The 21,921-nt window shown below is 41.1% G+C and overlaps 2 protein-coding genes and 1 non-coding gene across 4 annotated transcripts in view; all 3 read right to left on the minus strand.

The window, feature by feature from the left end:
- Nucleotides 1-2,105, minus strand: part of HERC5 (HECT and RLD domain containing E3 ubiquitin protein ligase 5) — a 30,871-nt gene extending 28,766 nt beyond the window's left edge. The window contains exon 1 of the mRNA XM_069485516.1: nt 1,678-2,105. Coding sequence (XP_069341617.1) covers nt 1,678-2,005 — 328 coding nt within the window. The 5' untranslated portion in view covers nt 2,006-2,105. The remainder of the gene's footprint in view (nt 1-1,677) is intronic.
- Nucleotides 2,106-5,613: 3,508 nt separating this feature from the next.
- Nucleotides 5,614-5,720, minus strand: LOC138394016 (U6 spliceosomal RNA). The gene has a single exon (XR_011235284.1). It is a non-coding gene; the product is annotated as a U6 spliceosomal RNA (small nuclear RNA).
- Nucleotides 5,721-9,614: 3,894 nt separating this feature from the next.
- The window catches only part of HERC6 (HECT and RLD domain containing E3 ubiquitin protein ligase family member 6), a 45,805-nt gene continuing 33,498 nt past the window's right edge, over nt 9,615-21,921 (minus strand). Inside the window, exons 15-23 of one of the 2 annotated variants that reach the window (XM_069485357.1) lie at nt 21,778-21,885; nt 19,596-19,766; nt 17,348-17,491; nt 15,905-16,071; nt 14,773-14,839; nt 13,901-13,971; nt 11,747-11,930; nt 11,560-11,662; nt 9,615-10,207 (exon numbers count right to left, since the gene is read on the minus strand). In XM_069485357.1, the coding sequence (XP_069341458.1) occupies nt 9,984-10,207; nt 11,560-11,662; nt 11,747-11,930; nt 13,901-13,971; nt 14,773-14,839; nt 15,905-16,071; nt 17,348-17,491; nt 19,596-19,766; nt 21,778-21,885 (1,239 nt within the window). In that variant the 3' untranslated portion in view covers nt 9,615-9,983. The remainder of the gene's footprint in view (nt 10,208-11,559; nt 11,663-11,746; nt 11,931-13,900; nt 13,972-14,772; nt 14,840-15,904; nt 16,072-17,347; nt 17,492-19,595; nt 19,767-21,777; nt 21,886-21,921) is intronic. The other variant, XM_069485358.1, reaches the window with a different exon arrangement.

Genomic DNA, 21,921 nt, shown 5'->3' on the forward strand with positions numbered 1-21,921 from the left:
ATGAAAAGGTCTGTAAGAAAATATAACTTAATTTTAGGACAACATAACTCATTTCAAGAACAAATATACTGCAAATTCTGAAACATATTCTTTCCAAAAACAAAGCAAATAACAATAACAAACACCTCCTGACTGCTCCCAATAGAAGCCAAAGCCTGTATTTTTATTTTATTTTTATTTATAAAAGGAAGGACTGGGTTCCGGGGGGCAGGGGTTAAAGGGAATGCTTTCAAAAGAATTTTCATTGGCATTAGTGCACATTTTGCCTTTACTAAAAGTTATGAGATTTGAAACTGTCCACTAGTTACTACTTTTATCTCATTTAATTTGTTCACAAAAATTAAACTAGGATAGTTCTGGGACCTTTTTTCACTCTTCAGTGCTAATAAAATGGAATCTATTCATGCAAAAATCTCAAAGCACAAACCATATTACAAACGCTAGGGGAAACAAAACAGTTTGGTAATAAGAAATGGCAAAATAGACTTTTTAAAAAAAGCAATTTAGCATTTCAGATCAGTTGAAAAAGAGGGGTATTCAGAGAATGGAATTAGAACATCCAGGTAGTCATTTGGGAAAACAAACAAATAAACCTATCGTTCTCCCACCTCACTCCTTAAATCAAAATAAATTCCAAGCGTACTAAAATTTTAACTTGAAAAGTAAAACCTTAAAAGTACTAAAGAGATGAGCACATTTTTTTTTTAACATCTTGGGAGTGTGGATAGCTTTCTAAGTTAGCACAAACCTAAAAGGCCTCCTTAAAAGAAAAAAATTGAAAGACTATAAAAGAGTTTAAACTGTGCACAGCCAGAAGTCACCAACAAAAGGTAAGGTAAGAAAAATATTACAACATATATGACGGGTAAAAGGCTATTCTTAATATTCAAATACCTCTTTCAAGTAAATAAAAAAGTAACAACTCAATTTTTTGAAAAGGCAGGCAGAGATGAACAGGCAGTTTACCGGGAAAGCAATGCAAATGCCCAGTAGAAAATGGAAAAGATGCTCAGACTTAAAGTTAAATGCAAAATAAACCACAGTAAAATACCAATTTCTTCACTCCACAGATGGGCAAAATTTGAAAGACGAAGAGTGTGGGCATTTACTTTCCCGCACCTGTAAAATCACAACCACGATGTCTACGGGGATTAGGATCGGAGAGGGGTGCAAGTGAAGGCAAATGTAAGATATTATCACCGAGCGAGGACATGATAAGGATGTTCTCCAAAAGCCGCACAAAAATCGGAGCGGGTATGTTCTAAAAAAGAGCGAGGGGGGACCAACTCTGACAAGAAACCAATAAAATGACGAGGATGCTGCCCGTGTACTCCGTGCCGGTCAGTCTGCTGAGGGGACGATCTATGTGTCGCCCACATCCTGAGAACTCCCGTCCGGCAGGGACAGGGACAGGGGCAGAGGAGAGCACAGGTGCGCGGCGGCACCGCCAGACCGGGGAACGACGCGAGCCCGCGTGGCTGCGGCCGCCGCGGCGCCGGGGCCCTTCTGGGCGCTCCTCGGCGTTGAGCGGGGGCCGCAGCCCGCAACTCCCGCCACAATGAGGAGGAGCGTCGGTGCCGGCCCCGCAGGCGCTGCGGGCGCGGAGCCCCGGCCGCGAGCCCTTCACACCGCAGCCCGAGGCGGGGCGGCCAAGCGGGCACTGCCGGCCCCACTCACTCGGCTTCCTGGCGCCGTCGCTCCCCGCGAGCAGCTGGTGGACCTCGACGCCGGTCCCGCCGCGCTCCAGCAGCACGAGGCGGCCCCGCGAGCAGCAGATCTGGCGCGTCGCCTCGGCCCTCCGGAGCAGCGAGCTGTGCAGCCCCGCGGCGCTGGGGAACAGCCAGAGCTGCGCGCGGGGCCGCTTCGCCGAGCGGGACTCCGCGGCCGCGCGGGACTCGGCAGGGCGGGACGCTGCCGCGCGGGACGCGGCGGGGCGGGACGCGGAGGCCGACCCGGGAGCAGAGCGCGCGTGGCCCCGCGACCTCCCCGCCGGCCTCCGCTCCATCGCCGCTTTGGGGGACTCCACCTCCGGGAGGCGAGAGAAGACGCCAAGCTCCGCGCGCTTCTTTCTTCTGCGCCAGGCGCCGCCGGACAGAGCCGGAGCCCGCCGGCCGGGCACCGCGCCGTGCAGAAGCCGCAGCCTGCTCTGCGCCGCCCCTGCCCGACACCGCCGGCTCCCGCGCGCCGCTTGGGGGCGGGGCCGGCAGTTCAAGTAGGAAACGAAACTGAATCTTTCAGGGGACGGAATCGAAAAGGAAAGGGAAACGCCAAAGACAGTGGCTTGGGAGGTGGCCAGAGTAAACAAGTCGCCGCCAGGTGATAAAGTGAGCGAGTTAGACTTGAGTCGGCGTCCCCGGCGGGCAGTGGCCACCTGAACTCACGCCTGGACCGAATGGCTTTCGAGGAAACTGCAGTTCCGCTAGGAGGCGGCCTAACACGGGCGGACTTGCAGAATTTCCAGAAAATGCAGCGATCGGGAAAGCTTAAGTTTGTTAAACTCACAGTATACCGCCCCCCGCCCCCAACACACACACCTCAGAGCCGGGCAAACTGTGCGTGCTTTCCGTGAATGTACAAATGGAGCCATACCTAAGTGGTCTTTTCTGTCTTTTTAAATTATTATTTAGCATAATGCTTTTGTGATTCATCCTGCTGAGAAGAAACTGCAGAGCGTCTTAGGGCTCGACAAACGTCCTTCAACTCTGTAACCCAGGTGGTGCTAAACTTCCAACTGGCGAAACAAGGGGGAGTCTGGTGTTAAACACTACCTGCTTTCCCTATATGAATACCTCAGGAAAAATGGAAACCCAATCACGGTTTCCTAACAAGCTATGGGGCTACAGCAGGGCTCTGATTGGTTTGGGGGGTTCTTCACGTGCATACCCCAGGACTTCAGATCAGTTCTGCAGGAACTCCTGAAGCTGGGACTCTCACTCTTCAACCTAGGGCTCGTTACCTATGCTACAGTCCAGCTGTTGACCTAAGTACTGTGGTAAGACTGTAAATGAAAGGACTGATGTTCTTGTCATGCAAACCTTAGGTCTGCAACCGTGCAACCGTGCACCCGTGAGTACTTGAAGGCAACTGCAAAAGGTTTCATTCTTCTTATCCCGGCCTCAGCCCCAACTGTGCCCATTGTCAGCAGGAAGAAGCCCCATCAGTTGTCTCCCCTTTTTCCATCTCATTAGCCCACACCTCAGGAATGAGGGGGGATGAAGTGGAGAGAGGGGAACTGAAACCAGCCTTTATAAAATTAATAAAAAGTCTCATATATGTGGTAGGGGGATATATATATGTGTGTGTGTGTCTATATATATACATATATATCTCACCAGCCATTGTTCCCTAGCTTTTTTTCCTATAATTGCTTACTACTCAGGAGTCATACAGCTGGTGGTCATGAAGAGTCTTGGCTTTCTTCATTGCTCCCATAGATAACGTCACCCTTGTGAAACGCAGGGATAGTTTTTGAGGTATCTTCCAGGCCCTGCATTCCAGTGGAATAGCTGACCACCCAGACCAGTGGCCCATACCCAGGAACTGACTCAACTGGTCTTGCGACCCCCCCCCCCGCCCCCGTCCAAGAACTAACTCAGCACAAGAAGACAATTTTTACACCCCTATGATTCCACCCTGAATCCAGCCAATCAGCAGCCAAACTATCTTTAAAAATTCTTTCCCCCAAGTTCTTGGGGAGACAAATTTGAGAACTTCCTCTCATCTCCTCACGTGATGCCTGTGATATTAAACTCTTTCTCTGCTCTAACCCCTGCCGTCTCAGTGTATTGGCTTCCTCTTGAGCAGTGGACAATGAACTTGGTTAGATGATAACACTACTACTGTATTTCATTGTGTTCCCTCCTTGTTACTGCAGAGTGGGATTGTATTATATGGATATACCATAATTTATTTATCCATTCACCATTTTATACCATTTATTTATCATTGATGGGCATATCAGCTATTGGGGCCAAGAGAAAACTTCCCCTTTGCTTCCTGAAGGCTCACTGAAAATCACCTCGCAAAAGGCAGATTAATAGGAGAAATGACATACAACTTTCTAATGTGCATTGGGGAGAAATACAGAGGAATTATCCCAACCTCCCAAAGGGGTTCAGAAGCTTACATACCATCCTGAGGTTACAGAAAGAATGGGGGCTCAGAGTATGACCAAAACAGATTATGCTGGTAAATCAGGTTATGGGCGGGAGAGAAGAGGTGTGGCTGGCAAAGGGTGGTCTTGTTATGTAGATGAAACCTCTCAGGTAGGCTTTATCAGAGAGAGTACATGGTAAATGTTTTTTTCAGACCTTTAAAGGTGTCAGACTCTCAGTTGATCTTTCTTAGATCGAATAAGAGAAGTCCTGGCTGCATTAATGTAGATTTTCTCTACAGATGCAAATCTCACCCACAAAAGACAGCTTTTCAGCTATTCTTGTACTTCAGCCCTTCTGAATAGCCATCTTGAAATTAGTCAAGTATATTTTGAAGTGAAATATTTTGGTTTCCTTCATAATCCTTTCCAGTTTTTGGCTGCAATGAATAAAGCTGCTATGAATATTTGTGCATAAGCCTTTGAATAGACAAATGTCATTTCTTTCAGACTTAGAAGTGAAATTGCTGTGTCATATGGTAGGTTTATGAATATCTTCATAAGAAACTGTCAAACTTTTCCAAAGTGCTGTACCACTTTGTATTTTCTCCAGCAATTCATGGGAGTTCCAGTCACTCTATATCTTTGCCAATGCTTGGTATTCTCAGTCTTTTTAATTTTAGCAACTGTAATGGTATCTCACTGTGGTTTTTTCCCTTTTTTGAGACAGGGTCTTCCTCTGTCACCCAGGAAAGTATGCAGTGGCACGATCATAGCTCACTGCAGCCTTGAACTCCTGGGCTCAAGTGATCCTCCAGGCTCAGCCTCCTGAGTAGCTAGGACTATGGGTGCATGCCACCGTGTCCAGCTAATTATTTTTTGTAGGGAAGTGGTCTCGCTATGTTGCCCAGACTAGTCTCAAACTTCTGGACTCAAGAGATCCTCCTGCCTTGGCCTCCCAAAGCCACCATGGCTGGCCTCATTGCGGTTCTAATTTCCATTTCCTTAATGACTAACGGTGTTGGAGAATCTTTTCTCTATCTCTTCTTTGGTAAAGTGTCTATTGAAATCTTTTGTCCATTTATTTAGTAGATGGCTTGACTTATTATCTAAGAGTTCCTTATATGTTATAATTGAGCTCTTTATGTTTTATACCATGTTCTGTATTAGTTATATGTTTTGTAATGTTTCCTACCAGTCTGTGGCTTGCCTTTTCATTTTATTAAAAGTCTTTTGAAAAGCTAGTTTTTAATTTTGGTGCAATTTATCCATTTATTTTCTTTTACATAGTTCATGCCTTTTTTTGTCCTACTTAAGAAATCTTTGCCAAATATAAAGTTACAAGATTTTTCTAATTTGTTGTCTTCTAGAAGTTTTATAATTTTAAGTCTTTGTTATATTTCACAGGAATTATTCTTTATAGTGTGAGGTGAGAGTAGAGGTTCATTTTTTTTTTTTTCCTCGAGACATTCACCAATTCTTTTTTTTTTTTTTTTCAATTTAATTTTACAGAATCAAAGAAAAATATGGAACGCTTCACGAATTTGCGTGTCATCCTTGCGCAGGGGCCATGCTAATCTTCTCTGTATCGTTCCAATTTTAGTATATGTGCTGCCGAAGCGAGCACTAGAGGTTCATTTTTGTCCTTATAGATTTCCAGTTGTTCCAGCTTGCCTATCCCCGTTGAATTGCCTTGATGCCCTTGTCAAAATTCAGCTGGCCATGTAATATAACAGCAGGATCTGCCCAAACAGGCCTACTCAGTTGATAACAGAATGTCAGGTCACCTTGTAGGTATAACAGAGCCAAAACTACAAGTCATGTAGCCTGAACATGTACAGTAGAAAAAGCTTTGACCTCTAACAGCACCTGGAACCATTTCTTCCCAGTGGAACCAAGAAGACCAGGATATGATCAGAACATGAAAGCCGGAACCCTTTCAGAAGTGAGGGGTCCATTGGCCGGGAAAATCTGGGGCTAAAATCCACCTCACCGTACTTTATCATAAATGATCACATTTGAAGCCTTCCAATCAGACCATGCTAAGCCAACATTCCTAATACTTTCCCTTGTCCTCTGACCTTTTAAAACTTGCCCCAGATCCCAAATTGGCGAGACAGATTTGAGCTGTGCCTGCTATCTCCTTGCTGGTCAGCCTCACAGTAAAGCCTTTTTTCCCTCAAAAGCTAGTGTGATAATATTGGCTTCTGTGTGCATTGAGCAGTGAGCCCATTGTTCTGTAACAATTCAGTTGGATTTATTTCTGGATTTTCTGAGACATACAGCTCAATGGAACACATATAGATCAATACCACACTGTCATATTTACTGTAGGTTCAAAATAAGCCTCAAATTCAGTTCATACAAGTGCTCCAACACTGTCCTTTTCAATGTTGTTTTGGCTATGCTAAGTCTTTTGTGTTTTCATATATACGTTAAGAGTTCTACAAAATAGACTGTAGGGATTTTGACTGAGATTGCATTAAATTAGATCAATTTGGGAAGAATTGACATGCTTCCTCTGTCCATGAACATGATTTCTCTTTCCATTAATTTAAAGCTTCTTTAATTTCCTTCAGCAATATCTTATGGTTTTCAGTGTACATCAAACATATTTTGTTAAATTTATCCTCATTTTTTTTGATATTGCAAATGGTACCTTTTCAAATTTAAATTTATGATTTTTATGAGTATATAGAAGTACGATTAATTTTTATATATTTACCTTGAATCCTGAGAGCTCTCTATATTGATAGTTCTAGTAATGTTTTGTAGATCCTTTAGAATCTTCTCTATAGGTGATAGTGTAGTCTACAAATAAGACAGTTTTACACCTTCCTTTCTAATACGTATACCTTTTTTCGTTTCCCTACTGTATGGACTAGTATCTCCAGTACAATATAGAATAGAAGTGATGAGAGATATTCTTGCCTTGTTACCAATATTAGTAGGAAAGTATATAGTCTTTTACCGTTAAGTATGAGGTTAGCTGTATATAGGCTGTATGAGGGCAAGGAAGTTCCCTTCTAATGCTAGTTTGCTAAGAGTATTTATCATGCATAAGTGGGTGTTGAATTTGTCAAATTCCTTTTCTTCCTTTACTGAGGTAATTATATAGTTTTTCTTTCCTATTAATATGGTGAAATATAATTGATTTTCAAATGCATTTCTAGGCTAAACCCCAGTTGGTTGTGAAGCATTATCCTTTCTGTATTTTGTTGGATATGTTGATATATGAAAATTTCATAAAGGATTTTTGTGTCTACGTTCATGAAAGATATTTGTAGTATTCTTTGCCTATGATGTCTTTGTCTGGTTTTGCTATTAGGGTAATGATGGTGTCATAGATCTAATTAGGAAGTTCCCTCTTCCTCTGTTTTCTGAAAGAATGTGTAAAAAATTGGTACTATTTCTTTCTTAGCTGTTTAGTACAGTTCACTCATTTGCATTAGAAAAAGTAATGGTGGTGAAAGGCCAGCAGACACAACCTAGAAGTCAGGTGCCTGGAGGTCTGTAATATTTAGGGACTACCTTTTCATTTAACAGTCAAATAGAATAAATCTGGCCCTTCATTCCATTTATTGTGGAAACCAGACAGGTCCAAGATAACTGTGAGGATTTGCTGGGGGCTGGTATTAAATATTTCTCCTGGCCACCTCACATTCTAGAGTCCTTGTTGAATTCTCTATCTCTGTTCTACGTTTGTCCTCAGGCGATTCCTGCCCGCTTTCCACATCAGCACCCAGTGTGGACTTGCCCCGTAGTCTTTTATTTCCCAAAGTACCGTCAGGTTTCAGTCAGAAATGTCGGTTCTTGGTGTGCTCATGGCTTAAGAATAACCAGACACATCAAAGTAAGGCACGCATGAGGTGAAATTTATTGAGGGGGAGCAAGATAGGATTTTGGAGCAAGAACAAGACATAGGTTTACAAAGTGAGATACATGCACCACAGATGACGACCAGACCCCTTGTCGCAGTAGTAAAAGAGAGTCTGGCTACAGTCTGGGTCTTGTTTTATGGTGTCTGGATAGGAACATCCCTATGGTTCAAATGTCACCACGAAACCACTTTGCTTGGGCAGTTGGGAGCTGCATGACCTGCGTCTTACTGCGCATGTGGGTTCTAGGTCATTTTCCGGACTTGGTTGTACCTTTGCTGCTTGGACCATGGGCTAGAGAGTCCTCTGAATTCTTTTGCAGATGGCGCACCAAGTTCTGATTGGCAAATTCATAGGGTGTTCCCGCCTACCCCCACTATGGCAGTTGCTCCAGACAGGAGTAAGGTGGAGCAGGACCAATATGGGGGCCTGGGGCCCACCCTTTTCCTTCTTCCCAGGTGGGGCAACTGCACCAAGACAACAGCACCCACTTTCGTCCCCAGGAGACCCGGAATCCCTCACTATCTACCTAACAGTACCACGAACACAAGGCTTCTGGGAATGGTTGCGATAACAGCAGGGATTTACAGAACAGTTTACAGTTTGTTTCATATGGTTAAAATCAAATGATCAGAGCATGTTTTCACGAATCACACGGTTTATTGCCATGCAAAGATTTTTCTCTTTTTTTCCCCCCAGTGCTTAAAGAGGGGAGTTCATTTTAAGTTCTCATCATAGCAAAACATATGTCACTCATGTAGCAAACTATGCAAGTGTTTGGAATCATTTTGAAGCTCCATAACGCAGTCTAAAATTTAATATTAGCTAGAACTGGTCCATAAAATTCATTGGCCATTTCTCACAATAGTTACATCTCTCCATAAATTTGCTTTGTAGCCATGATACTGAGACATATTTCATCCTCTTCATACCTCCCCAACTACAATTAGACAGAAGCTCCTTGTTGGGCTATTTTTAACCAAAATAATGATATCTGCATTTAGAATGGCTCCTGGAACACAGTACTGAGTATCAGTAATTATTCAATGAATTAATGAATCCCTTAACATTCAGATTTTTCAAGTAAATTTTTCAGCAGTTTGCTAAAATCAAAAATCTAGATACATTCCTGAATATAAAATATATATCTATATGCCTCAAAAACATATTGAAATTAATTTGTTTTATTTTTCAAACTTCAGTATGTTTTTCATACTTATAGACAATGTTTATTAAAGGTACAATATTTTTTAAAAATATCTGTCAGCTTTTAATATTCACTTTAATTTCATTTAATTTAGTTATTTTGAAGAGACAGGGTCTCACTATATTGCTCAGGCTGGCCTCGAACTCCTGGGCTCAAGTGATCCTCCCACTTCAGCCTCTGAGTAGTTGGGACTACAGGTGTGGATCACTGTGCCTGGCCTTATTTTTAAATGATAATTATTGTTCAGGAAATATTTAAATAAAAGCAAACATTCTAACACCAAAGTTAGAGATATAGGAAATGTTTTACATAATTTTGTTTCATTAAAAATATTATTCTTGATTCATCACTTTATTATTTATCCAAACATTTGTCAACTAATCCTTTTTATTGTAAATTGACAATTCAGAATTATAAAAATGAATAGGGTACAAAGTGATGTTATAATTTATGAATACCATGTGGAATAATTAAATCAAGTTAGTTAACATATCCATCACCTCAAATACTTAACATTTTTGTGGTAAGAACATTTGAAACTTATTCTCTTATATTTTGAAATGAACAATACTAATATTATTAGTGACTATATTCACCATGCTGTGCAATAGAACTCAAAAAATGGAGAAAAATATTCCTCCTAATTGAGATTTTGTATCCTTTGACCGTCATCTCCCCATTCTCCCTACCCCCATGTCAACTAATTCTAACTAAAACCCATCAAGCCCTTGTACTACTTAGATGTATGGAAGGACAGAAGAATCAAGGGTGAGAGAGCCCTCACGGGGACACTCGGATGATTGGATTACAGCGTGAGCCCGGGACAGACAAATCCTCTGTTGTTGCTGATGGCCACTTGAAGTGCTTCCTCCATTCTTTCCATTGTAGAATATTTAGGGAGGTCCAGAATATTATGACAAGTCAATGATCTTGGACAATCTCTTTCACTGAAAGTTTCAGGACAGCGAAATATTATTCCCATTTCCTGAAAGCCTTTTACATGCATCTTATCACGTCCCGTAAGAAAAACTAGAAAGAAATAAAAGTTGGTTAAGATATTTCATAGAAAGAGCAAAACTTAAAATGAAAAGGAAGAAACTAATCACTTCATTCAAGAACTATTTATTGGTGCCCTTGTGCAGAGAGGACTACTTAGGGTGGTACAAAGCATAGAAAAATCATTTGGTCTTTGTCATCACTGAGGTCATGGTCTAATTGGGGGGAAATTACATACATGAAAAGATAGTGGCAAGGTATAAGGAAGTTTAATTAGTTCATCTAGGCAGTATGAGGCTAGAAGCCTATGGGACTCAAGGCAGGGAGAGAGATGCCAGGATGTGCCAGTCAGGGAGACTTCACAGAGGTCACACCCGGCTAGTTCTCAAGGAGAAGAGCTGGGGGAGCTTTCAAGGCAGAGGACAAAGCCCACGAAAAAGCCAGAGGTGGGAAGAAGTACGTGAACTCCCTGAACATACAGACAGTGGAACCACTGGGCTAAAGCAAAAGTTTCCCATTGAAAGAGAAGATCAGAAAGGTAGAGGAATAGATTGGGTTTGTGGAGAGGTTGGAATTGTCCTCTAACATCCTCAGTAGCAACACAAGTAGCCAAAAGAAAGATGAATATCTTAGGAAGAACTGAAAAATGGGATGAGAAGGTGTGAGAATAAGTCATTAGAGAAACCTTAGGGTTCCCACCAAGAGAAGTTCTTATACCGTGAGACCACAGAGCTTGGGCTTTGGAATCAGCCTATTGGACCCAAATCCTGGTTCTCATATTCACCAGTTGTCTGAACATGGGACAAGCTACTAAAGGCTCCAAGCCTCTTTTCCCCTCATGTCTGAAATGGAATAAAAAGAACAGTACCTACCGCATAGCGTTCCTATTAGGATAAAGGGAGGTAAGAGCTATAAAGTGATCAGTACGGTGCCTGGCACAGAGTAAGCACACAGTAAACACTGCTGCTGTTACTATTATCATCAGTTATCATTGCTATTATTATTATTTCTAAGTGGTATATTATTATAAAACAGACAGTTTGCATTGTTCTAATATCATGGGACTTAGATAATTAAGTGAAGATAGGAACGTGAGATAAAAGGCTTACGAGCCAGCTAGAGTGAGGAAGGAGACACAGGAGGGATAGAGTCAGTGTAGAAATGGTAGTAAAATAACAACGTCTTTCTCTCTCTCTGTCTTTAAATGGGAGACAGCCTCGCGTAGGAGCAAGCATGCCGGTCTAGAAGGCAGGGAGCCGAGTTCTAATCCTTGCTTGGCCATTAACACGTGTGACCCAGCAGTAAGAATGGCTTCATCACAAACAAGATATTTATCTTTTTAAAAGATATATAATTATAGATCCATCTATTACTACAATACTTACGGAGGAATTTTTTCTTTTCATCCAAAGTTAGTTTGTGGAAAGCCTTCCAAAACATCCGTATAGTAGGATGTGATTGGTAGTATCCTTGATCATACTTGGAATTCTTGAGAGAGAGAAAAAAATGGTTTTTGAGGAGGAACATATAAAAGTTGTTGGGAAAAATCGGGGCACTTTAGGTATCACCTACCTGTTCAAATTGTTTCCAGTCATAATCAGTATTTCCAATTATTGCTGTCATTAGTTCTTCAGGCTCGAAACGTCTAAGTATCTCCTTGTCACAGACTTTATAAAATCCTCTCTCAAATTCCTCATAAACTGCCTTTACGGAGATGTTGAAAATGTAATCAACACACTTAGAAACATAGTCTTTCCTTGAAGGAAGCAAAAAATTAAAATTAAAAAAAAAAGGCCAATGACACACTTCACTAACGACTAAAATATTCTATACTTTGTCCTCTTTCCCATTGCTACTGAGAAGGAAAAGTAAATTACTTTATATGGCACAAGGATGACGTGCTGTGTTGTGTGGCCAGCTAGAAGGACACTTAGAGAATATAAGCGGAAGGATTAAGACTTTATTCAGCTCTCATCTTCCTCACTGCAGTCCTGAGGATTTTTTAAAAATACTAGTCTGAATACGTCATTCTCCTGCTTAAAGTCTGGCAAAGCCTTCCCATCGCCCTTTGGGTAAACACCAAACCTCCGCAGTGGGACCAACCTTCTCCCATAATCTGATCCTTGCTAGACTCAGCAGCCTCCTCCCACTCTTCCACTTTCTTTCTTTTTTTCCTTTAGAGACTGAGTCTCACTACATCACCAAGGCGGGTCTCGTGGGCTCAAGCCATCCTCCAGCCTCAGCCTCCCGAGTGGCTGGGACTCCAGGTGTGCACCGCCATGCCCCGCTCCCACTTCACTTTCGCCTCTGGCCATACTGACCCTCACCTGACTGCCTGGCTGCCTCGCTTCTGTGATTAGGCCACAGAGTGCAGCATTTCCTCTCTACCTGTCAACTTCTACCATCTACCAGATTTCAATATAAACAAGACTTTCTCAGGGTTGGTCCTTCTGTTCTTCTCCCTCTCTCCTCTACCGACACGTGTCACTTTGCGGAAATTATTTCTGCAAGGCCTGTCTTGCACCACAGGATGCAATTTCCACCACATGATGAATTTCCTGATGGTGGGGTTGCTACTGGAGGCATTTTCACCAGACAGGATTGTGTCCCACCCTTTGAGCAGCCTTTGTGGACTAGCCCACCTACATCAACCTGTCTGCCTTGCCCTGTGGCCAGTGGTATGCTGGTAAATGTTTAACAAGCAGCTCTCTGAAAAGGAGGGAAGGGGAGGGAATTCACATTTGCAGATTTGCTGATTTGCATGGCGTGCATGTTCCCACCGTGGCTGATTTTAAGCTACTAACACTTTGATGATAAACTCTTAACATTTTTTTTTTTTTTTGAGACAGAGTCTCACTCTGTTGCCCAGGCTAGAGTGAGTGCCGTGGCGTCAGCCTAGCTCACAGCAACCTCAAACTCCTGAGCTCAAGGGATCCTCCTGTCTCAGCCTCCCGAGTAGCTGGGACTACAGGCATGCACCACCATGCCCGGCTAGTTTTTTCTATATATATTTTTAGCTGTCTATATAATTTCTTTCTATTTTTAGTAGAGATGGGGTCTCGCTCTTGCTCAGGCTGGTCTCGAACTCCTGAGCTCAAATGATCCGCCCACCTCAGCCTCCCAGAGTGCTAGGATTACAGGCGTGAGCCACCGCGCCCGGCCAACTCTTAACATTTTTGAAAATTTAACCATCAGCTCTTGCAAGCTGGTACCAGCTGGCTCCAACACACCACTACTGTAACTCCTTAGTCTCTCAATTGGTTTAATTTTTTTCAGTGTACTCATCCTTATCTGACATATTACATAATATTACATAACGTATTTGTGTATTGTCTTACTGCCCCACTGGAATTTTTTTTTTTTTTTTTTTTTGCTAATCTTCTCTGTATCATTCCAGTTTTAGTATATGTGCTGCCAAAGCGAGCATGCCCACTGGAATTTAAGTTCCAAATTTTGTCTGTCTTTTTGGCTGCTGTACCTCCAGCACCTAGAGTATTCTAATCCAGAATAGGGCTCAAAAATATTTGTTAAATGAATAAATAGAGAAAAGTGCTACAAAGGAAAGATTTAATCCTGAATCTTTTCTCTTCTTCTCTTACCCTATAACCTTTTCATCTTTCTAAAATATGAGCTAAAATACATTTTTAAAGTATAGTGTTACAAACATTTTATGTGCAGTGTATGTACAGTATATTCAAAGCAGAAAATCTAGGTCCCAAGACTTACTTGTTGGTTTGGTCCACAGGTATAGAGATCCCATTTGGAATTAAATCAACATCATTTTGGTCCCAATGTATCTGTAACCAAAATATATTCAGGTATTAAACATGAAAGTAAGTCTGAATAATTGGCCACTCACAGATACAATTATTGCCAGTACATTTTCCCCTACAGAAATGAAAATAGCTGGGAGCCAAATAATTATGTAATTCAGCCTTTTAAATTTCATATAAAGGCCAGGCGCGGTGGCTCATGCCTGTAATCCTAGCACTCTGGGAGGCCCAGGAGGGAGGATCACTCGAGGTCAGGAGTTCGAGACCAGCCTGAGCAAGAGTGAGACCCCATCTCTACTAAAAAATAGAAAGAAATTATCTGGACAACTAAAAACATATAGAAAAAAAAATTAGCCAGGCATGATGGCATATACCTGTAGTCCCAGCTACTCGAGAGGCTGAGGCAGAAGGATTGCTTAAGCCCAGGAGTTTGAGGTTGCTGTGAGCTAGGCTGACGCCACGGCACTCTAGCCCGGGCAACAGAGCCAGACTCTGTCTCCAAAAAATAAATAAATAAATAAATAAATAAATTCATATAAAAATAAAAAACCTACCCTAGTACGTGTAATATATAGCTTTTAGGCCAGATTATTCTGTTTAGTTGTTTACATTATTCACATTAACTGAATAATCACCAATCTTCACTTTATTTGAAAGCATATGGACATAAGGTATCAAATGAGAAGCAAGTGAAGAGAAAGTCTTGCAGAACAGAAGTAAAATATCTTTCAAAAAAGGGATCCCATATTTAAGATACTACAATAAAAAAATATTTTAAAAAGACTTACTAAAGCTAAACTATATCTGGCTTTCTTTAGTACTCACAGAAAAGTGTATGTAAAGTTCTTCTCCAATGTCATCAGCTTCATCATTTAGAACTTCTTGCAAATTCCTAATGAAAAGTTTGGTTTAAAAAATCATATTTGTTGATCTTATAAAATTTCAAAAGTAATAAATGTTCAATGGAAAAATTGTAAACAATATAGAAATGTATAAAATGCAATGTAAATTTCCTCTCCACCTTCCCACTCTGTGGTTGTAGAGTTAACCTCTATTTGCAGTTTGATTTCTTGGACCACTGCTACCACACAGATACTGCTACATCTTTGTGGAAATTACAGAAAGGACCCTCTTCCTCTAAACCCGTGATTCTCAATGAGGGGTGATTCTGCCCCACTCCCCTACCCCCAGGAAACATTTGGCAAAGTCTGGCAATATCTTTGGTTCTCACAATTGGAGGAGGACTGCTACCTGGCATCTAGTGGGTACAAGCCCAAATGCTGCTAAACATCCTGCAATGCCCAGGACAGCCTCCCATAACAAAGAATTAAACAGCCCAAAAGTCAGTATTGCCAAGGCTGAGAAACTCTGCGTTAGCATAAATCTAGCCAATGTATCCTTCTACTAACAGTACAGGGGAAGCCAGTCCTTTTCCCCAACTCATTGCCAATACTATAACAAAAACTTGTTAATAGTTGTCAATCTGTAAGCAGAAAAATGACATCTCATTTTCATTCTCTCAATTACTACTGAGGTTGAGCATATTTTCATTTTTTAATTAGCTATACTATATATATATATATATATACACACACACACACACACACACAACCATATATACACCTATATAGCCAAATATATTTACATATGTCATGACACATATATATCGTATACTGTCCAAAGCAACTCTTTCCAACTGGATAAAGTCAAGAGACCAGGCCAGAACTCTGTTTATTGTATTAGTTAATAATTAGAGAAGCATTTGGCTTTTCTCCATTTTTGAAGGTTTACTCAATTATAAGTCACGCTAAAATTCAAATTCATCTAAAGGGCACACATTATTCCAACTGAAGGCTTAGTCTGTGTATCTCTGTGTGTGTGACATTATTCATTATTTATGCGCAAAAAACTGAGACTTACTAGATAGAATCCTGAAAAAGCAACTCTATTTACTTACTTTCCCAAGAGAGGACTGAGTTCTTTTAAATCTTCCAATGATGGTTTTTGGTCCAGAAGTTTTTTATACAGAGCCAGTGGGAAAGAAAGGTTGGCAACATTTGAATTGAACAGGGAGAGTCCACACAGAATTCCAAAGAGAAAATAGCGCTTCTTCTCAAATTTAGGCTGGGAAAGGAGAAGAAAAAAAACCCTTAAGGTATTATAAATCATCAGTAATACACAGGGATAATTGGATGAGTAAAAGAAAAATTGGGGTTCCTTTTTCTTAAAGTCACAAGTTAGAAACAAAATGGGCTTCAGGAAAACAGAAATGTGTAAGCTGTCCTTACACAGGTTATAATACAACTTCAATTGTTTCCATAATTTTCAATGCAAATTAACAGTTCAGAACATTAAATAGATGAATTTACTTTTTTGTTACTAACAGCACATCTGAAATATAAAAAAATACAGCCAGATAGCCTTATAAACTAAGGTTTCCATGATTTAATTTTATTGTCTTTGCCTTCAAATTCATGTAGAAAAACGACTGAGAAAGGAAGGGTGCACTTTACATTTGCAGGCAGTACCAGGCACATCAGATGAGTGTCACTTGTGTGGTGGCCCCTTCAGCAGTGCAGCCCACAACCTAGTGTAAGGTTTATTTTTCTCTTCTGCGTATCCCAATTGCGTGTCTTTGGTCCATTTCATCTCTATCCTTTACCACGAACCTTGGGCCTCCACTTTCCATGACACCTTCTCCAATCACTTCAGTCCCTCCCCTTGATTTCTTCCTGTCCTTATAAAGAATCCCTTAAGTTTGTACAGTGCCCTAAAGTTTTCTTGTTTCACATACCTTATCTTGTTTTATTCTCACCATAGCCCTGTACAAGCAGGCAGAGCAGAAATTATGATGTTCATTTTACAGGTGAGGAAACTGCAAACTCAGAGAGGCTAAATGCGACACCCGCCATCATTCATATTAGAACTCAAGGCTTCTGTTCCAACACCGGCATCTCCTTCCCCACCCTGCCACGCTTCCCAATAACTATAACCCATCAAGTCAGCAATCTATTATTTAGAACCAATTGGTAAGGTTTCTGCTGTTTTAGTCTTATCATTCTGTCCATATATATAAAATTTCAGGAGGAAAGGGATTATGTCATTTACTAATTTAAATCTCCCACAATATTTTAACACAATGTAGGAACCTTAAGAAACATTCAATAAAATCCTACCACTGGCACACCTTAGCCATTCTTATCCTTTAGAGGTTCATTCTCAAAAAGATACAAAACACCTTTCCGTATTTTTCACACCTGTTCATCTTTCTTTTCCTCCTCTCTGTCAAAAGGCTCTTTCTGACCTAATTTTACACTATTATCTATGGTTTTCATGTTGCAGTATCTGGGATACTTTATCTGTTCTGACAAAATAATAAGCAAAGAAATAAAAGACTTACATTGACGGGAAACCACATGTAGGAACCCTTTTCTGGATACATGAACATTCCATATTCTGGCTTGGTCATCTCTTCAAATACACAGTGGAAGAACTCTGAAGTGACCCCTCCACACTCAGGACGAATTTCTTCAATAAATCCAACCTAAGGAAAGAGAGCATAGTCCAAGGTCCTGATTTAAAATATTAATACAATGCTTTGTATCTTTATGGAGAAGTTTTAAACCTCTAACAACTATACCTGCAGTCACCAGAATTACCAGAATCACACACCTCTTACCTCCTTGCAATCTATCCTCCCTCAATTTGCTACTGAGCATCGAGGTCATGAACCGATTTACTCTCAGGTTGTTGTACAGTGAACACATGGATCCTTGACATTGCCACATGACCCAATGAAGGGGGACTCTGGCAAGACTTAGCATTTACCAGTAATGTTGACCAGTACCTTGAACCAAGTTTTGACGTGCTTCAAACCCCTGGACCACTAAATTCCCCGATTAGTCCATCTTACTTGTCTATCGTCATCTCATCATTCAAACTTCACAGCCTTGGCTCCAGCCAACAACTATGTGGTTTCTCCCCCTCCTACCCTCATTCAGGCTTCCACTAAACAGCCCTCCCCAGTAGCCTGGGCATGAGACCTTTGCGGGGACCATCAACCCTGAGTGCCCGCAGCCCTCAAGTGAGAAATCAGTATTAACCAGCCTCTCTTTTTAAAAGCTCTTTCCACTTTTGGACTTTGTGGCTGAGTGCTATCTTGGTTCTCCTCTACTCCTTTTCTACTTCATTTTCTGGGTAATTTCCTTTTATCTTTTTAATGGAAACATCACTACGTTTCACTTCTTGGATTTTTGTTCTCTTTCTACTCTCCTTGCCTGGGAAATCTTGTCTACTACCACTTTGAGCGACTCCTTGGTCACAGACCCTCATGTTCAAGGGCCTGCCCCACTTTCCCATCTAAATATCCCAATTACAACTTCCTAGTAACTTCTGATTTTCTTATTTCTGCTTATTTACACTAGCAAGTCTGCCTGTGCCTGGGTCAGGACTCACTCATACGGGGCCCTGATAACCTTGTCTTGTTCAGAGTCTACATTTTGATTGGATCTGTCTTGAAGTTTGCTTTCTTATCTCTTGGTCATCTCCTGTAAGAGTATAATTTTCTACTAATTTCCTCACAGTCAAGAATTTAAAGAAAAAATAGACACAGATAGAGACATACAACCAGAAAGTCTGGCTTATAGAAAGATTTTTTTCCATTGGAGTCTCATGCTGGGAAATATCCCTCTTCTGAGTCCCACCTTCCAGGTTCTGGTTTCTTCTCTGAAAGCCCAACTCTTTCTCTTATGGCTGATATCAGAAAAAGGCACTCCCTTCAGCACAGATTCCAGCTCTTATGTACAAAGTTAGTTGCTGTTCTATAGTCTCAACAGGGCAAATGATCTGAGGCACTACATAATAAAAACCCTAACGGAAGAAATGAAGAATGGCTGGCATTGAAACTCACATAGTGGAAGGTCTTGAACTAAAATTAAAGCCAAAATGTAGGAAAAGTATCCGTTCCACTAGCTGCTTGTTGATTGCATTAGTAGCCCAAATTCTTCGCCCCTCTTGAGCCATGTCTTTTGTATGTGACTTTGCAGTTCCTTCCACTTAGGAAGCTGAGTATATTTCTCCAGCCGTTGATTTGGGTTCAGACATGTGACTGCTTTAACTAAAGCAATGTTTGTTGCATGATTGGGCTTGCTATCTTGTACCTCTGGCACTGCTGTGAGAAGAACATGCTTGCTGGTCCCAGGAGGAGGATGAAAGACATGGGAAGCAGAGTCAAACTGCCCAGCCAGGCCTAGATTGGCCAATCCCTAGCCAACTCCCAGACATGGAAACAAACTCAGACAAAAATCTACCAAGCCACCCAGATGAGTTCAGTCTGGACCAGCAGATCCTCAGCTGAACTGTAGATGTGTAAAATAAATTATTGTTATTTTAAGCCATTAAGCTTTGGGATATTTCAATATGCAGCATTTTCATAGCCATAGTAACTAAGATTAATAGTTGACTCATAACCCAATGTGCAATTAAGCATCTCATTGTTGTTCTCTGAAGGGTAAGAGGAGAATTCTGGAAATCCTAAGACTGATAATTATAGTTGCAAGTGCAGGCTCTTTTAAGAGAGAATATGTTACATTATATGAAAGTTTAACTCCCACACCAGTAAAAATGTTCAATGAGACTTTTTACTGTACCACTAGTAGTTTCCAAAAGTCAATCACATCAGCTTGGTTTAACTGGCGTAGAGCATCTTCAACCAGGTGACTTCGTCTGACTCTAAGTATAAATCTGGGTGAGGGAGGAAATTCATCCTTTCTTTGCAGAATCACTTGCCTCAAACTCAGGTATGCAGTATTTTCTAACCCCTAGAAAAGAAATATTTTAGTTGGCTTCTCCTTTGACCTAACTGGAATCCCAGAGATCGTTTATTACTTCCAATAAACATATTTCATGTAGCATATACTTAACCTTGCCATTGCTATGTATACTCACATTGTAATTATTTAAGAAAAAGGACATATCTACAGTATGGAAGATAAAGTGACTGTAAGATCAAAGAAACTATGGCACCTAGGAATTGTGTACAGGAGATTAGTCAGCATGGATGAACATCTAAGTTAATTAAAAACATTCTCAGATCACTTGTTATAGTAAACATGATCCTTAAAGGCCATGCTGGTATTCAACATGCTGAGATTTTCATCCCCCATCAGTCTTAAGAAGCAGAGTGTTAGCGCTGTAATCCTCAGAAATATAAGGGCAGTGTGGAGCTCAGGCATAATGTTAGCTGTAGGAAAAAGATGAGAGGAAAGAACTTGCTCAGAGAAGATCCACTCTCCTCTTTCAAATAACTATGATCTATCCACCCAACTTGCATGGGAAATCTCTAAAAATATGCCACAGGTGGCCTCATTTTGCATCTAGCATTGTTCCTGGCCACCCTAAATAGTACGTCTCGTTAGCTTTTCTGAATTCTCAACATTCGCTCACTACTCTAATCCTTGATCTTGTTTCTGCTGAACTCCTTAGGATTAGAAACTTAGTGTTGGACTTGCTATCCTTGCTTTGACTTTCAGCACTCCTCTAGGGTTTCTGGTATATTGCAAGGACAATAAAGGGATATTTAGGACTCGTAAACCAATGGAGCCCTCTTGGGGCCTGTCCTGCAATAGTGACAGCAAGACCAGTGGATAACAGCCATCCTCTTCCAGGTTTCTAAGCTGGGTGTTTGCCCACATTAACTCTTTACAAGTACCTCAGAGAAGCATGCATGTGGCTTTGGGTTTGGGAAATCTCTGCCCCAGACTCTGCCACCACTCTATACTGAGAAATTTACGTGTGATTCTATTAGATTCTTCTTGTTTTTCCTTAAGATTTTTTGGAGAGAAGCTCCAGGTTTGTAGGGCAATGGAACATCTCTGCTCCTTTCTGGTGGTGGGTCATCTCCTCCTGAAGCCAAGGAGTCTGCAGCTCTGGGACACTCCAGCAATACTGACCACTGGGAACATGTTCCATGGCTCTGAGTGGCAGGCAGTGGCCAGCAATGTCCTCCACTGGCTACAGCAGGGACAGGTGTCTGTACCTTCTTTTATCGAACCAAGAGCTGGACCAGAAACCTGCATCTTATCTTATTTTCCAGCTTCTCCACCCCAGTTCTCTCTATATTGGTTTTCCCTTTCTACATGTACACATTTGAATTGGTAACCCAGTTTAGAGCTTACAATTTTGACTATGTCCGTCATCTCTCCTTTGGAGAGCAGGATTGCGAAGTCAGCTTTCCAACTTCACTCATGACAACTACAAGTAAGAGTTTCTTGTCCTCAAACCATTCCTAATCCTTCATAATGTGCATCCTGCCTGGGTCTGCTATCCACTCAAATCTCAACCACTCACTAACAGAAGAGACAGATTAGACAGAGAAAAACACTGCTATTGAAGAAAAGACCATAGAGGGAAAGTTTTATTTAAGGGAAACTTATGGGAAAGTTGGGTTTGGGAAGAAAAGACTTAATCTACTTTCTCCTTTTACCAGGGATGTCAGGAAAATAAAAACAGAGACGGCTCAGAAACAAAAGAAGAGATGACCTGGTCAAATAGAACCATGTGGTCACCACCTGGACTCACCCACGAAGCATGAACAAGAATGAGACAACCATAAACAACGCACTGAAATATGGAGAGGTTCAAAGAAATTGGGCCTGGGATTTGCTTTAAAATACTCTTGCAAGAACAGTAACAACTACAAAAGTGACACATGAAGAAAGTGTGGCAAAATGTTGATAACTGCTGAATTTTGGTGATAGGGCTCATTACACTATTATCTCTATTTTACATATGTTTGAAATTTTTCATAATCAAAAATTGGGGCATACATACCAGCATTTTTAAATGTGAATCAGCTTGCAATAATTTCATTTTGGAGAGCAAATTAAAGATAAATGGAAAATCACTGAAAATAACAGGACTGGGGTTTTCTGCAGGTAGCTAAAAATAAACAGATAATAATTTTGACAATTCAAA

This window comes from Eulemur rufifrons, chromosome 13, assembly GCF_041146395.1.
Source record: "Eulemur rufifrons isolate Redbay chromosome 13, OSU_ERuf_1, whole genome shotgun sequence".
Lineage (NCBI taxonomy): Eukaryota > Metazoa > Chordata > Mammalia > Primates > Lemuridae > Eulemur > Eulemur rufifrons.